The sequence below is a fragment of the Augochlora pura genome, chromosome 9 (assembly GCF_028453695.1).
Source record: "Augochlora pura isolate Apur16 chromosome 9, APUR_v2.2.1, whole genome shotgun sequence".
Classification (NCBI taxonomy): domain Eukaryota; kingdom Metazoa; phylum Arthropoda; class Insecta; order Hymenoptera; family Halictidae; genus Augochlora; species Augochlora pura.
In genome coordinates, this window is record NC_135780.1 from 12160325 (window position 1) to 12176391 (window position 16067).

The 16067-nt window shown below is 50.0% G+C and overlaps 1 protein-coding gene across 1 annotated transcript in view; it reads left to right on the plus strand.

The window, feature by feature from the left end:
* Positions 1 to 16067, plus strand: part of Delta (neurogenic locus protein delta) — a 36659-nt gene that overhangs the window by 15212 nt on the left and 5380 nt on the right. Inside the window, exon 3 of the mRNA XM_078190744.1 lies at positions 8530 to 8593. Coding sequence (XP_078046870.1) covers positions 8530 to 8593 — 64 coding nt within the window. The remainder of the gene's footprint in view (positions 1 to 8529; positions 8594 to 16067) is intronic.

Below are 16067 nucleotides of genomic sequence, written 5' to 3' on the forward strand. Positions count from 1 at the left end.
TAATCGATCGAGATATCACGGTGTAGAAAAAATCGTCGGGTGCGAATGTCCATTAATGAAAGAAGCGCGCGCGCGCGCGCGGCAGTCGAAGAGGGGTTGTGAAAGCGTGACTTTTGTTCGCATTACTGGAAACGAGGAAAGGAACGAATCAAATTATTCGGTTGGTGTAATAATTCGGTGTAACGAGTCGCGGATTAAAACGGCGTCGGCTCGACGCAACGGCGGCCGCGAGCGTGGAAACCCGCGTTTCGAACGGACGAGGGACGATCGTTTCCTTTGTTCCACCCGCGGTCGTTAAAATCGTCGATCGTCGATCGCGTCCATGGGAAGAAGAAGCGATTCCTATAGCCGAAGGCTCGCGAATTTCGCCGGCAGTTGTGTCAATGTACCTTCTTCCAGGGGGGGAGGGGGGACGGTGTCGTCGCTCGTTATCCTCGGTTTCCTCTTCCTCCTTTCGACGCGGAATGGAGGCCACGAAAATTTCTCCATGCGGAAATGCCACGCTCCTCGAGCAGGAGCGAGACCGCGCGCTCGTCTGCGAGACATTAAAGCGTGAATGGGTAAAAATAGAGCCGGGCTAGGACGCGACCGGGTTTGCTTTGGCTGCCGCGAGACCCGCGACGTCATCCTTCTCCCTTTTTTCATAATCGTGTTATCCAACCGATAACGGAAACGCCGGTCGTCGACGCGATCGTGCTCTCCCATGTGCACTCGCCGTAGGGAGATCAGCCGCCATCTTCGCGAACACCCGACTTTTGGCTCGCTATTTTCCTACACGCAATTTGTCTGGCCAGCTTTCTCCTCCATTAGGTCGCTCGGACAGTAATCGTCGCGTCGAATTTATGAAATCGGCGTGTTGCCTCGTTGAATTCAATTTAAGGTAGCCCGCGGTAACGATCCACCGTCATTCCTTTATTTTCTTTTATTCTCTCATTTATCTTCGAATCAGAAGACTTTATTTTTTACCCTTTCGGTACGAGCACTCTGTCCGCCGTGACACTGTCGCTGTACGAGGCCCAGCGCGGAAAATCAGCCGCCGCTCCTTTATAAGAAGATATTTCCTGAGCGTTAAATAAAAACATTTTTTAACTCAAGAGTAGAAGCTTGTTAGTAGTAACTTGTTACTCGAGAGATATTAAGAGTTATTCATTAAAAATTCTGTTATTTATCCCGGTCGTTGCACGGATATATCCGGCACTCGTACCGAAAGGGTTGAGACAACTATTACAGTAATAACCGGCTGTATTACCCGAAGCGTTAAAAAACGAGACTCTTCCTGGACATTATTTCCCAAACATCAGGACTGCTTCGCCTTATCTAAACAAATTTCCTAGAAGCACGCGGCAATTCCGATAAAACGTCGAACGCATCGAGATCCGCGGCGACAGGGGTGGGGGAAGGGGAACCGGTCGCCGTAGTCCTCGACAGCCTTCGCCACAGTTTTCCCAGGACTCCGGGTGCCCCTCCGACTTCCGGCTCCTTTTCCCGATGAATCACCGGCACTAAATCACGGCGAATCATCGGTCTGAGTCGGCGTCGGCGTCGGCTACCTGTTCCAGCGTCTCCTCTCGTTACCCGCGACCGTTTTCCTCGATGATTAATAATAGCTGGGCCGCGCGCGCGCGCGCGCGCGATAGACCGTTCTCTCGTAGTCCGGCGAGAACGCGCTTGTTCAGCAAAAGGGGATTAGACCGCGGCGAGGCAGAGCCGATGGATAGTCCCCAGTGAGAAATAGAGAGAAGGAAACGTGGTCGGCCCGGGTGGATAGAGTCTCTCTCGGATAGCCTCGGATAGTCTCGGCCCGTCTCTGTTAGTCTCTCGGCCGGCCGTCTCTGTTTCCCCGAGGAAGAAGTGCTCTCGCGAAACCGGTGGAAAAGAGAAGAATCGCCGTGGAACCACTGCAACACATCGCAACACATCGCGGCGCGCACGGTGGAACGGCGGAACAGTGGAACGGAGACGGTCTAAAGAGGAGCGCACGGTCTGGACAAAGACGACGGTCGCGCGCGCGCGCGCGGAGTGAGAGAGGAGAGAGAGGCGAGAGAAGGTGGAGGTATGCTGCGCAGCCGTGGGAACCGACTCCCGAGTGAACGAGCCTCTCTCCTTCTCTCTTTCTCTCCGGCGCGCGGCCGTCTTTCTCTCTTCCCCGACTGCTCCGTCTTCGTTCCTCTTTACCCTCGAAGGCCTGCTGTGTCCCTCTTTGTCTTTTCATTCGCCAGGTTCCTCCTGCGCTCTTTCTCTCTTGCTCTCAACATATCTCTCTCTCTCTCTCTCTCCTTCTTTCTCTCGATCTCTCTGGCTCGTCGAAGCCTTCCTCCTCTCTCCCGCCTCACTCTCTCGTTACCTTATCGCTGCTTTTTTCTCCGTTCATCTTCCACCTTCCTCCTTTTCCCGGCGTCGGTGTCCGAAGCGCGCAACACACCGGTCCTCTTTCTTTCTTCATTCAGACAACGCTGTTACTCCCTCCCGTCCCGCTCTTCCTTTATGCTCCGACCTCCTCGCTTCGGATAGAGAAAGAGAGAGAGAGAGAGAGAGAGGATTGTTCTCTCTAACCGGCCACCGAACACACCCAACACATTGTTCTCGGGATGCCTACGCGGAGCTTTTTCAGCTTTTTGTCGGCTTAATTCCGATCCCCGTAATAAATTAGCGGACGATCACGGTGGCATTTGTCTCCTCAACGATTTATTTCCGTCTCCTCCGTTCCGTGACCCCCCCTCCCCCTCGGCAACCTATCCGCTTTCCTGCTCGTCCTTTGGTCTCGTCGGTCCCTCTTCTGCTCCGTCTTCCTCTCCGTTGCTCCCTCTCTCTCTCTCTCTCTCTCTCTCTATCTCTCTTTTTCTGCGTTTCTCTTTCGCTCTTTCTGTTTCTCTTTCGTCCTTGCCGCGAGAGAAAAGGGCGGTCAACGATTCTCTCTCCGTTTCTTCGAGCGGTCCACTCCGGCCTTTTACACCTTCTCCCTGGGCCGACCGTTTTTCTATCTCGTTTTCGACCCTTCCGCGTCCTCCTTTTTTTCGCGGTCCCCGAAGGGGGGCCCCCCCCGCCTCGCGCGTCTCGAATCTCGGGGAATCTCGGGGCCCACGGGAACACCGCGGAATCCTCGCTGGAACTTTCTAACGTGTACACGCATGTGACATACCTGCCGGCGACCCTACCCTCTTCTCTTTCTCTCTCTCTCTCTCTCTCTGCTTTCCTCCGCTCCTGTCCAGTCCCAGCGAGACAAATTGCCGCGCTGGTTCCGCCGCGCGCAAAAATTCCTTTTTTTCACCCCATGAGAACCACTGAGATCGACTCGGATTCGCCTAAGAAATATTTGATCGGCCGATCCCGGTGAAACAGGTAGACACTCCGTGGATACCTGGATTCGAAGACCTCTCTTAACGCGAACCGTGCTATTGCGATGCACAATGATGCGAGTGCTGCAATGTTCATATTTATTAGTTGTCGAGCAATGTTCGGATTTATTAGTCGTCGAGCAATGTTCAAATTTATTAGTAGTCGAGCAATGTTCGGATTTATTAGTTGTCGCGCAGCGTGTTCAATTACGTTTAGCGTTTATTTTTTATTTTTTAAAGTATCGTGCAGTTTAATTCGATCAGTGTCGACGTGGATGCTGGAGCATTGATTCCGCAAGCTATTAACCCTTTGCGGTCGCAGTAAGTTTATACGCAGGTATCAATTTTCGTTGAACGAACGGCGATGCATAATACGCAGGATCAAGTGGGACAAGCAATGTTTATTAATCCTTTTTTAGATATATATGACATAGTTAATATATAGTTAATACAGTTAGGAAAAAAATATTAAAAATATTTTAACTGCAAATCTAGAATTATTTTGTATGACTTACGGTATTTATATATTTTATACAATTTATTACTGCAATTTGTATATACGAAATTGAGTCGATATAGCAGTTATACTTCGGACAGTTCTCTAAAAATAAATAGATTAATAATAAAAAAATTTGATCAGCACATTGCGTAATCATTTTTTTGTGCAATTTATTACTGCAATTTATGCATGCAAAATCGAGTCTATATAACAGTTATATCTCTAACAGTTATCTAAAAATAAATAGATTAATAATAAAAAAAGTCTGATCAAAAAGTTTGATATTATATAATAATTTTTAACGATGCCTCGGAAACACGACAAAAAGGGTTCAAATTTCGAAAGCGAGTATTTTCGAACCCGGTAGCCGGGAAACCTGTGCTACGGATACGAGATGCGGCCTCCCGCCGAGTTGATCGGAAATTATGAGTTTTAAAAAAGCCGAGTCCTATATTAGGCACTTTACACCCTATACATAGATCGCATCGCGACGATCACCGTTGCTCGCTCCACTTCGACCGAATCCGTGTTCTCTACCGTGGAGTCGAACGTTTCAATCGAGGCGAAACTAGAAGACGAGAGCGATCTATGATTAAAGTCGTGATTCAGGATCGTGGAATCTTTGACGCGGGTCACCCGCGATTTAATTGCTCGTGCATCGTTCATCGCGCGGATGCGATGACATAATCCATTAGTAATTATTTCCGCGGCGCGCGCGGATCGGCCCATGAATACCGCTTTGTAAACTGGGTTAAAGCGGCGCTATAGCGAGGATTGACCGGTGGCCGGGCTGAAAACGGATTTCTCACGCGAGCAACGCGCACGGCGCGCGGCGGCTCCGTGTCTTTTTTAATGACGGAATTGTTCCCAGCGGTGATGGCGGGGCGCGGGGCGCGGGGGTCGTTTACGGGAACAGGAACGGGCGACGATGACAGAGGGAGGCCGGATATAAACATTTATTATTCACGGTGCGGCAACGACTAACGAGGTCGTGTGTAATACTAGCCGCTCCTCCTCTCTTTCTCTCTTTCTCTCCGTTACTTGTTTGCTGCGAGGCTCGCGGGGCGTCAGGTACACAAGGCGACGAGAGTCCGTGTGTAAGTACCGTCCCTCTCTCTCTCTCCCTCTCTCTCTCTCTCTTTTCCTCTCCGGGTGCGTGTGACGTTCATAATTAAACGTCGCATTATCACCGCATGCACACGTACCGGGCACCGCGTGTACGGCACGTACTTATTACACAATAATACGCCGCCGGTCCGCTTGTCTCCGCTCGTGTCGGCTCGCGCGCGCGGCGTGCTCGAGACGCGTGTGTTCGTCGTCGTCGTCATCGTCACCACCGTCGTCGTCGTCGTCGGAATCGGCGTGGGCAGACACCGCGCCGATCTCGGAGCCGGTGCTTGCCCATAGGGAGGTATCGCCGCGGGATTTATGGTCGCGCCTGCGATTCGACGCCCACCGCGCGCGCGCGCTCGCGCGGAGCCTTTCCCGCCGCCTCGATTTCCACGCAGATCCCCGCGAAACGATCCGCGAGCCGAGGTTTCCTTTTCCTCGGAGAACCCGCCGAGAAACCGAGACCGCGTAGGCGTCGCGGCGAATCGATCCCCGCGGACGATGTGTGGCCCATTGTTGGCCAATCCGTCCGCCGGAATGACTCGCCCGCGAAAAACGCGGAGAAACGCTGAGGAAACGCTTTCCATCGGGGTTTCGATGGGAGCGGCCGCTGTCTGTCGTCGCGTCGCCTGTCGATGGTCAAACGCCGCGCCGCGATGTCCTTCCACAATGTCCTTATAGAAAGCGTTATAATGATCGGTTGACTAAACATAGTGATTATATAATGATCAATTGACTTTGACGAGTATATTCGTCGCGACGTCGCTTCTTAGCAACGAATACACACGCTCGTCGGAAGTAATTGAACGACTGCGATTATTTATACTCTTGTATACTCTTTATTGAATTGTACGCTCTGTAAAAGTGTGATCGTGTAATGATCAATTGACTTTGACGAGTATACTCGTCGCGACGTCGCTTCTTAGCAACGAATACGCAAGCTCGTCGGAAGTAATTGAATGACTGCGATGATGTATACTCTTATATACTCTTTATTGAATTGCACGCTCTGTAAAAGTGTTAAACAGATTGAGGAAGGAAATCGGACGTGTACGGTGTAATTACAGTAATTTTGCACGGTTTTCAATGAGATCTCGGTACAACGAACTGGTTACGAGTCAATTTCACTGCGCCGCTGCAGGCGCGTTAAACAGCAGCGTGTGCGCTCGACGGCGAACGCGGTCATCCCCTTGTCTTACGATTTCTCTCGAAGCTGATTGGAACTTCCTTTCAGTCGACGATCTCTTAGAGCTAAGGAAAAATCGATATTCGCTGTACAAAGCACCGTATGCCAATACTTTGTATTATCTTTTGTCCTGGAGTAACTGTTATTAGTAATTAATTTTTGATATAATTATTTCAAGTAATTTCTTTTATTATATTATAAATAATTAATTAATAATTTTAACAGATTCGCATCGGGGAACGAGAATTCTCGTTTATCTATTTGTTGAAATATCCTTGCTAAAATATAATTGCTAAAATGCCCGGATTTATATGAAAATTTAAGGAAAAATAGCCCGATGCGAATGTGTTAATATAATATAATTATTTTCTATTAATTTCTGATTCGATATCTACCAAGAAGACAATCAGTTATTATACGAATAGAACAGTGTCCACGTTTCGCGGACTCTGCTCGAAATGCGTGTATGGTGTTCACCGTGTCGCTATTTCACGGGGGGTTGAAGCGATCGGGACCGTCCGCGTTTCCAGTGCGCGTGCAATAATCAAATCGACACGTGTGCCGGCGATTTAATTGTACCGGGTCCGCGTGGGCGTGTCGATGGCGGATCGTTTAAGCGCGGCTTGCGTATATAACAGGTTTCCCCGTTCCGGGGGAGCACGACGACGGCATTCCATTTAAACGGTCGTCGTCGTGGTGGCGGCGTCGATCGATTATTTATTTTCGCGTGCGATTAACCATCCATCCGTTGTGTCACGGTGTTCATCGAGCGGAGCACGTGCCCACCGTGCGATTTCATTCGTGTAACGTGTGGCGCTCGCGCGCGCTCGTTATATAAAACCGATCCGGCAACCCTCGTTGCGTCGGGGTGAAAGCGAATGCTCTCCCTCTCTTTCTCTCATTTTCTCTCTGTCTTTCCTGCCCGGCAATTTCAACGGGGGCCGAGAGAGGGTTGCAACGACTATCCCGCAGCTATCTGTCCCGCAACACGTGACCCGGTCGCGTTCTACCGGCTTTTTAGGCACGCTTCGCCGGGACAGTGGCACCCTTCTAATGCGCGGCAGGTGCGCGCGCGCGACCCGTCGCCGCCGCCGCACCGCCTCTCTCGGGACGCTTAATTTATTGTTAATTGCGATACGTGACGGCACACGCGCGCAGCTGCCGCATTTTTCGCGCCGAAACCGGGACAAGTTCGCCTCCTATGTCGCCCCACCACCACCACCACCACCACCGCCGGTCACGGATCGTTCGATCGCCTGAATATATATCTTCGAGGAGAACGAGATCCTGCGAAAGCCGGCTACACTCGAAGGTCTCCTCGCCTCCGGATTATACAGGGTGTACGAAAATCATGCCGCTTCCGGAAATTCCAATTCCGATTCCAAGAGCTATGCCAAGCAACTTTTCCCTTCACAAAATTCTTACAATAATTTATCAACGCGAAACATAGACTAATGAGAGGCGAGATCGACGAGTCGAAGCCAAGTTTCGCTGATTGGTTAAATGTTGCTTCAAGGAATCCCTCGTTTCCTGGTAGTACCATCATTTTCGGACACTCTGTATCTCAGAGCCGAGACGACGACTCGCTCGTTGCGCTCCCGCTCGCGTGTCCGTTCCGGAACGCGGACCTCGTCGGTTGCATTTCGTCCACGCAGCCCGGGGATGCTAGTTCGCGCCGCAATCTTGAGTAATCGCTGGACGTGTAACGATCTTAACCCTTTGCACTCGGAGCTGGTTCTGTTCCGCAACGCGTGTCACTTTTAACTGTGTATCATTTCAATGTTACACTATTTATTGGATCTTTCGACGACGTTTCAACCCCTTGCACACTGCGACTCCTATCACGCTGCGTTGATCAGTTCTTGTCTATCTTTAATATTTTTAATAACAGGCAACTTTTGTTTCTTCTATTGTCTTTCAGTACTTTTCTTTCTATAGTTTAAATAACAGAAGAATTTATTTTTATTTCGATGTAGAAGAAATTAACCCCTTAATGCAGTCCTTTTTAAAAAGGCCAAAAAATTACAAAAATACAGAAATAATCGAAAACTTTTGAAAAATTATACGCAAATATTACGTAAAATCTTAAACCATAGTCTGACATGTTATTGTAGTGCAAGGGGTTAATTATAGAAGTTTAATGGATGAACGAAGTTCGTCGGAGACAAAGTTAACCAAGAATTAAGTACGTCGAGAACAGAGTAGCATATCCAGAATTACGAGCGCCCTGAGAAGGGTCGGTTGGGGCTTGAAACAGAGTACCGGAGGGGTGGTTAACCCCACGCCCGAGGACACGAAGTTCCATAGCGATAAATATAGTCGAATTGAGAGAGGGTTGGCGGCTGCTGTTGGTGTGTACGTGTCCCCAGGGTACTAACTGGTTCTCTTTCTGCTTGCAGGGCACCTTCTCGCTAATAGTGGAGGCTTATCACGACGCAGACAACACGACACACCACTCATCCGGTAAGTAAGCTCCGGCTCGTAGCTATTAAGCGTTATCTGCGCACGCGGCGGCCGGCTATCGGCGTACAGGGCGCAGCAGCGAGAGCCCCGGGAACACTCTCTCGCGGCCCTCGCACGCGCCCACCGCGGCAAAAACCGTGCGTGGAAGAAGAAAAAAAAGGTCTGATGGAGGCCCGAAGGATGATTTTAAAATTAGTCTGTGCCGCGCGCTGGTCTCTCTCTCGGTATCTCCTTCTGCGGCACACGGAATACGGGGAAGGTTGACGAGCCTGGGCCGGGGCATGTGCGGTCCAGCTGGGTCCCCAGTGTGCCAGGCAGCGGGTCCGAACCAGTCGAGAAGCCACTTCCGGCCCGCGCGACGATCACCAGAGACTCCTTTCCCTTCTTATGGTTTCGATACCGTCGCCTGGCGGACGAGACCCACCCTTCCGCTCCGACTTTTCTGCGGACAAATATTATCCCGGTTTTTTCCGGCCCTTCTGGTTTCTGCTTCCTCTGGAAAGCGTCCTCTATCTCTTTTTTTCTACTCTTTTTCTCACTCTCCGTTTCTGTTTTTCCAGGCATCGAACTTTTGCGCGAACAGAGGCAAAATCGAACAGGCTCTCCTCGCCGTACAGTTTACTTTTACTGTTACTCCCCCCTGTTTCAGCTTTCCCGGCGAGCAATGCGACGAGCGTGTGCCCGCATTCTGCCGATCGGTTCCAGCTGCCTCTCCGGTCGCGCCGTCGTGGCTCCTCTTCCCTTGCCGACCAGTTTTCACTCGTGCGCCTTCCACACACCTTCTCTCCACCTCGCTCATTACCGCGATACGTGCTCCACGTGCACAAAGTTGCGCGCGGCTCCGTTGTGTCACCGCAAACCAACGGAGGACAACGGTCCCCGAGACAGACGGACGGACGGACGGAGGAGGACGGACAGAACCGGCCACTAGTGTTTCCTTCCTGTGTAACCGTAGCACCTAGCTTCCACCGGTAACCCGAAACCCACTCTGTACACGGGGATACGGATGGATCCTGTACACACGAATCCACCTAACCACTTCGATCGTCCTTCCGTGGAGCGGAGAGACCTCTGTGTTCTTGCGGCCCGCGGGACGTTTATCGTTCTTTGCTCGGGGGCGGCTTCCGGTCGAGAAAAATACCATCTTCTTTTATAGAAAGCTTTATCTAATCTTCCAAGCCTTATTACGAATCTTCTACGAATATTTATAAAAATCGTGTCTCCATATAGGGGTTGTCGAAAAATTATCTTTCTAACGCCAAGGTTTACAATACAATTTTGTAAAAAAATCGTAGTACAAGGGATTAGTTCGTAGGATCGATCGTACACGTTCCCAAGAAGCTCTCGATTTCATCAGCCCTCGGGCAGCCAATGGCATGGCGTCGTATCCATTAAATATCGCCGAGAGGGCCGTCTACCGCGAATTTCGCTCTTGATTTCGTCGTAGACCGGCCAGTGGCCCACGGGGCCAATCCTCAGCACAGATATCGTCGCTGCACAGCTGCTTGGTTCTTTCTCGAGACAGACTCTCTTGCGCGCGGGCGCGCAGCGAGCTCGGGGCGTCGTTCGTAAGAAGAGCGAGACCGCTTAATTTCTTTCCCCGAGGTCCTGCGCGCGTCTGCCTGGCAATTAGAGTGAACCGGAGACCGGAAGCTACACTCGGCCGTGCGGCGCTCTCATGCGTGTCGTTCGCTGACGCGCACTCACACCGGTGCGATCGCGATGCACACGAGGCGTACACGACCGACGACGAGATGTTAGGTTAGAAACCAGGCATCGAGTACTCGACTTGGACCCGAATCAATTGAATTTCGTTATTTCGGGGCCCAGGCATCGACGACTTCAATTCGTCGCTATCCGACCGCGATCTGCCCCCGGCGAGCTTTCCCCGGATGCGGAAGCAATAAACATCCTTGCCCGGAGGAGTTATTTGCATGCACGGTTTCCCGGAGGCCCCGTTAATGAGAGAGGCCCCCGCGCGCCGCCGCACTCTGCTCCGATGATTCCTGCCAGTTCGTACCTGCCTGATTTACGACTGGCAATATTTATCGGCGCAACAACGCCGATCCTCTATACAATTCGATCGCCTGTCGGCGAGTCCTCGGTTTCGTGGAAGCGAGACACACGCGCGAATCAAAGTCGCCGCGGCACTTAGACACCCGATAGCTCACGCGACATCAATCGACGCCGATTCGGTAACGTTTCCCGCGTCGCTCGTGTTGTCTTAGATCTTTCGCGTCCAGTGTTGTCCTTCGTCGGCGATGAAACTTTGTAGGATCGAGATTTTTCACCTGCGTACGACGTGTATTTATGTTATAAAGAAATAGCAGTTTTACGTCTTACGAATAGTTCTGAAACAATTATCAAAATAACTACACCGAGTACGATCAATGAAAAACGCGTGACAAAATTTATGACATAACCTGACAAAATTTATCTTCAAAATATATCGACGCAGCTAAGTGGCTAACTTTTCTTAGGCACGACGCGCCATTATAGTGGCTTTCATGCTTCACTGAATTATATTATTAGTTACTAAAGTAAACGATTAAAAAAAAGGTTAGTCTTGATACTAAGTACTTGGTAGCCACCTATTCTTTCGACATGGAACATAGCAATATAACCTATACAATAGCAGATTCGTCTACAAACCTGGCTCGTTCCACGTTGCATCGGGCACAGTCGTCGTCGCGTTTTAGTTAACAAAATCGGCCGGGACGAGGTTCTAAGAGCAACGATCTAGGTTAGAGAACGATGGAGCGTGGCTGAAAGCCATCCAGTGTTTTCTAATTAACTTTCCTGGCCGCCGCAAGGCGCCACGTAGCGCAGACGCGTTCCGGGCTCATCGAAGCCACTAATTACACGGGAATCGAGGCGGCGAGTAAAGGAGATAGAGCAAGAGAAAGAAAGAAAGATAGATAGAGCAAGAGAAAGATAAAAAGAGAGAGAGGGAGAGCCGAGGTGGCGGCCGCCGCTTCCTCTTTTGTCTCGGCCACCTCGAGAACGGAATTCCTCCCGTTATCCCACAGAAGACGCGGCCGTGTACCTGCGCGCACGGCCACGGCTTAAACAGCTCCCATTAATATCCGCGGCTGGTCGGACGTTGTTTGGACACGTTCCTGTCCTTTATCGCCGAAACACACCGACTCGCATTGTGCTCTCGCCGCGCAGCTCGCTTATGCGAGGTCTATCGCCCGCAATATAATGCCCCCAACGGCCCGCTGAAACGAGCCCTTTATTGCCGGTCGCGCTGCCTCGGATGCTGCTTCCTTTCTCAGGCCCCTGTCCTCTTCTTTCTGCTTCTCTCCCGCTCTCGCCACCCCTTTTCCCGGACCACTTGCCGCCCACCTCGCGACTACACCTGCGAGGGGATCAGAGTTTCGAGATTATTTCGTGATGGAATCTCGTCTTTCGCGGATTCCAAGGCGACGGCGAACGCTTCCGCGGATTGCAAGGCGGCGCTTCCGGTTCGCTGGGGGTGGCTTTCGGCGCTGTTCGGTTTCGGTAACGCGATCTCTTCGTCTCTCTTCATATATCTCTCTGTCTCTCTCTTCTCGGTTCTCTCTAGGCGCTTTTCCTTTCGTTCTCGTCTCGAGGTCTGGTTTGCGGTGACGTTCGTTTAAACGATTTACGACGGCAGGTTTGCGGTGCGAGTTAGCGCTCGCCGGCAACGGGAATCCGGGCTGCGAGCCAGTGACAAGGCTTACGTCATCACCGATTGTCAACCTCTCTCTCTCTCTCTCTCTTCGGTTTTCCCTCGGGCCCGATCCGCTCGGCTCAGCTCGGCCTCTGCACCTGCCTCTTCCTCGTGCCGCGCGCGCGATGGTAATGACCACGGGTGGCAATTGGTCCGGTTACCGACGCCCAGATAAGCCTCCGGACCCGGAATTCGAGGAACGAGTCCCTCGTCGAGCTGTCCGACGATCCCACTGGGCCTTGTCCATCGCAGCTCTCTTTTTCTCCATACTGCTTCGACTCGTGCATCCATTCTCCTTCGACTTATGCATCCATACTGCTTCGACTCTTCTTCTCAATTTTGCTTCGACTTATGCATCCATATTGCTTCGACTCTTTTTCTCAATTTTGCTTCGACTCTTTTTCTCCATTCTGCTTCGACTTATGCATCCATATTGCTTCGACTTATGCATCCATACTGCTTCGACTCTTTTTCTCAATTTTGCTTCGACACTTTTTCTCCATTCTGCTTCGACTCGTGCATCCCGCGCGCTTACGGTTATTCCCCGTAGTAGACGCTCTCGAACCTCCTCGCGACATGCAAATACACGTCCGAATGTCGAGCTTGCGGAGCCGTTCCTTCGCAGATGTTTCGGTTTCCGGGGGTCTTCGTTAACGAGAACCGCCAACGCCCATGAATATTCACCGGCGTATGAAACGTAATTGCATTAAGACGGAATTATTCATAATTCGACGCGTGTGAATTGTTTAAAGACCGCGTCTGGATAGCAACACCGGCGACGCGACGCTCTCCCGCGAATTAGGCGAAAAGAGAAGTGTGGCGGCGGCGGCGGAATCGGTCGGTAACTGTACGGCACGCGAATTAGTAGACAGAGCGAGCAAAGTTCAACGATCAACATTTTCTGTTAACCCTTTGTGCTCGAAGACATTTTAATTGGAAATTTGAAACAATTTTTCTGGCTTCTAGTGTTTCCATTTTATGTAACAAGATTTATTGCTGCGATTATAGCAATTATACTTTCGAAAAATTTTATTAATTGCGAAAGAAATCTAATATCTAGAAAAATTGTATATAAATATGGCATAATGTTAATAATAGATATAAAATTATCGATTACCTTGACAACCGATTCGCAGGCTACCAATCGGGGGTTAAAGTCGATTTATAGGCTATCGGTCGAAAAAATTACCTCTTCTAAAAAATTATTTCATCCAAAAAATCACTCCTTTAAAAAATACAATCCTAATTTCCGCCAAAAGGGTCCCCAGCCCGTCGAACCTTGTATTTCTCAGGGCGTTAGGGTTTTTCAGCGTAGGTACCCGACTGACCACTGGTCTTCTTCGGGTGAGCCGTGTGCCTCGTGTACCTTGGCGCGCGCACCTGTAAACGCCCGGTGAACTCGAGGCCAGGCCGCGATTCAAGGTATTCATTAACGGACGCTCCGCTCCGCGAAGTAGCCAGACATTTTCTATTGTTCATTCAGAAACGAGCGGGGCTGCGAAAGATAGCCCCGAGCCTGGCAGGTAGCCAGATGCATTACTTACACACCGTTTGCCCTATCGGCACCGCGAAAAAAAAAGAAGAAAGAAAGAAAGGAAAAGAAAAGAAGAGAAAGAAAGAGGAACGGCTAGCTTCACCTAGTAACACCGATATCGACCTGTCTCGGACGGATGAGCCGTCTTACGCCTTTATGCAATTCCCGGCCGGCATCCGTGGATTTTAATTAGTTTCAGAATAGAGTAACGGTGTTGTACTCTCTTCCTGTTCCACGCGCCGATGGCAACCGGCCTCTCGATCTTCTTTTATTTTATGGAAATTTGATAGCACAGATCCATCAATCTCTTCGATAATTTTCTATCCTATTTTAACCCTTTGCGATCGAATAGCGACTTTAAAGCACCGCTAAGAATGATAATGCTACGTTTCGAAATAATTTTGATTAGGTTTCTTTATTTTTTAAAAATTAGTAAGAGCTGTTAACTGTCGCATGAGTTACAAAATTTAATTAGATTATTTATAAAATGGTCTGGATTATAGAAAATGGAAGTAGTACAAGTCTGGACAAATATCTTTGAATTCTAATTCAAATAGCTCCGAAAGGATTTAATATACGAAATTGAAATAATTTTTAAATTTGTTTAATATTGTCTTGCGGCGTTATTATAGCCAGCATTGATCTAGTATACTAAAAATATACTGTAGGATAGATTTAATTGCAGTTAGTATATTCTTTACCCAATTCCTCGACACATAAAATTACCTTAAACTTGCAATATTAATTTTATAACTTTGTCGTATATATAAATAATAAATTCTTGGGTATTTGTTACCGTGCGATACAGCTGCAATTAATTTCCGGTATCGAGGGATTAACCCGAGCCAATCTCAATCTCCATATTCCACGATGCTATAATTAAAGACCAACTTCGAGCTGTATAAATAAAGTAGCGAGCACAGAGTTCCGTGGTCCCACGGAAAACAAGTTTGCAACGATAATCGAGCGCCGATCGTAGGTACCGACCGACGACCGGTCCCCGATGGTTTCCGGCCTCTCTTCTGCACCCGAGTGACCCATTTACCGGTGGAACCTCGCGTTTACTGTTACGCCGCTTTCGGCACGAGGTTAGCTACGCAGCTGCACTTTGGCCCCCGGTCTCTCTATCGGCTTCTCCAATAATACACCGTCGGATGTTGAACCTGTGCACCCTATCGGAACCGTTCGGCGCCTTGCCGCAGCCTCTGGATCGTTTCGCGAAAGCAATTCCGATCGCCGGTATCTCGCGATTCGCCACGAGAGAGGATCGCCGAGCGGAGGTCGAGAGGCGAAGGCGGAAAGATTCGATTCGAGCCGCGAAATCGTCGTTTGGGTCTTCTCCAGGGAGACTCTCGTCTCGCGTGTATCGCACGGCAGAAAATGGGCCTTTCGTTACGCCGTGAGTCGGCCGATCGGCGGGGCCCCCAGAACAAGAATAACAGAACAAAACGGCGAAAATAAAAATCATCATCAGGCGGAGGGAGAGAGAAAAAAGGAAAGAGTCGAGAGCAGGGAAAAAACAAAAGGTCGCGCGAACAACGCAACAGGATTCGCCGATGGCGTGCCCGGGGATACTTAAACAGTATAACCGGGCCCGATTCTCTTCCCAGAAGGGAAGTAACGTCTCGCTGTCGGCGAAACGGGAGTCGAGGGAGAGGCGGGCGGAGCCTCTCCCGTCTCTCTTCCTCTCGCCGACGCTCTCGAAGACCGGCCGGGGCTATCTTCCCAGGTGATGCTGTTACGAGTTCTGAAAACGCCGATGTTCGCACGCCACTGCAGATGGATCGTGTACGCGCCATCGACTCTGTTCATCCGAGGATCTCGCTCGAGATCGACCAGCCTCGAGAGAGAGAGAGAGAGAGAGAGAGAGAGAGAGAGAGAGAGATCCACCCGACCTTTTTTCCCCTTTTGCACGACCTTCACCCTCTCCGGCTACTCCGACGTTCTCGCCCGTCGTCGTTCTGCCGATAGATTTCCTATTTATCGTTCGTCTTCGGTTCTTCCCTCAGAAAAAAGCTGTTCCGTTCGATTGTCTTTCGGCTTCTCGTCCGTGCGAAAAGACTTCGATCTTGCGGGGTGCTTTTGTTCGATCTTTTTATTTCACTTCGTTACGGTGGATCGTCTGTTGCGAAGCGAAATGAAACTGGGTATAGTATAGTAAGGATATTAAATGGGATAGAGAATATTGGAGAAATTTAGTAAACCTGTTCGAGAATAGTTTTATTAAATTTAAGGTGGTATAT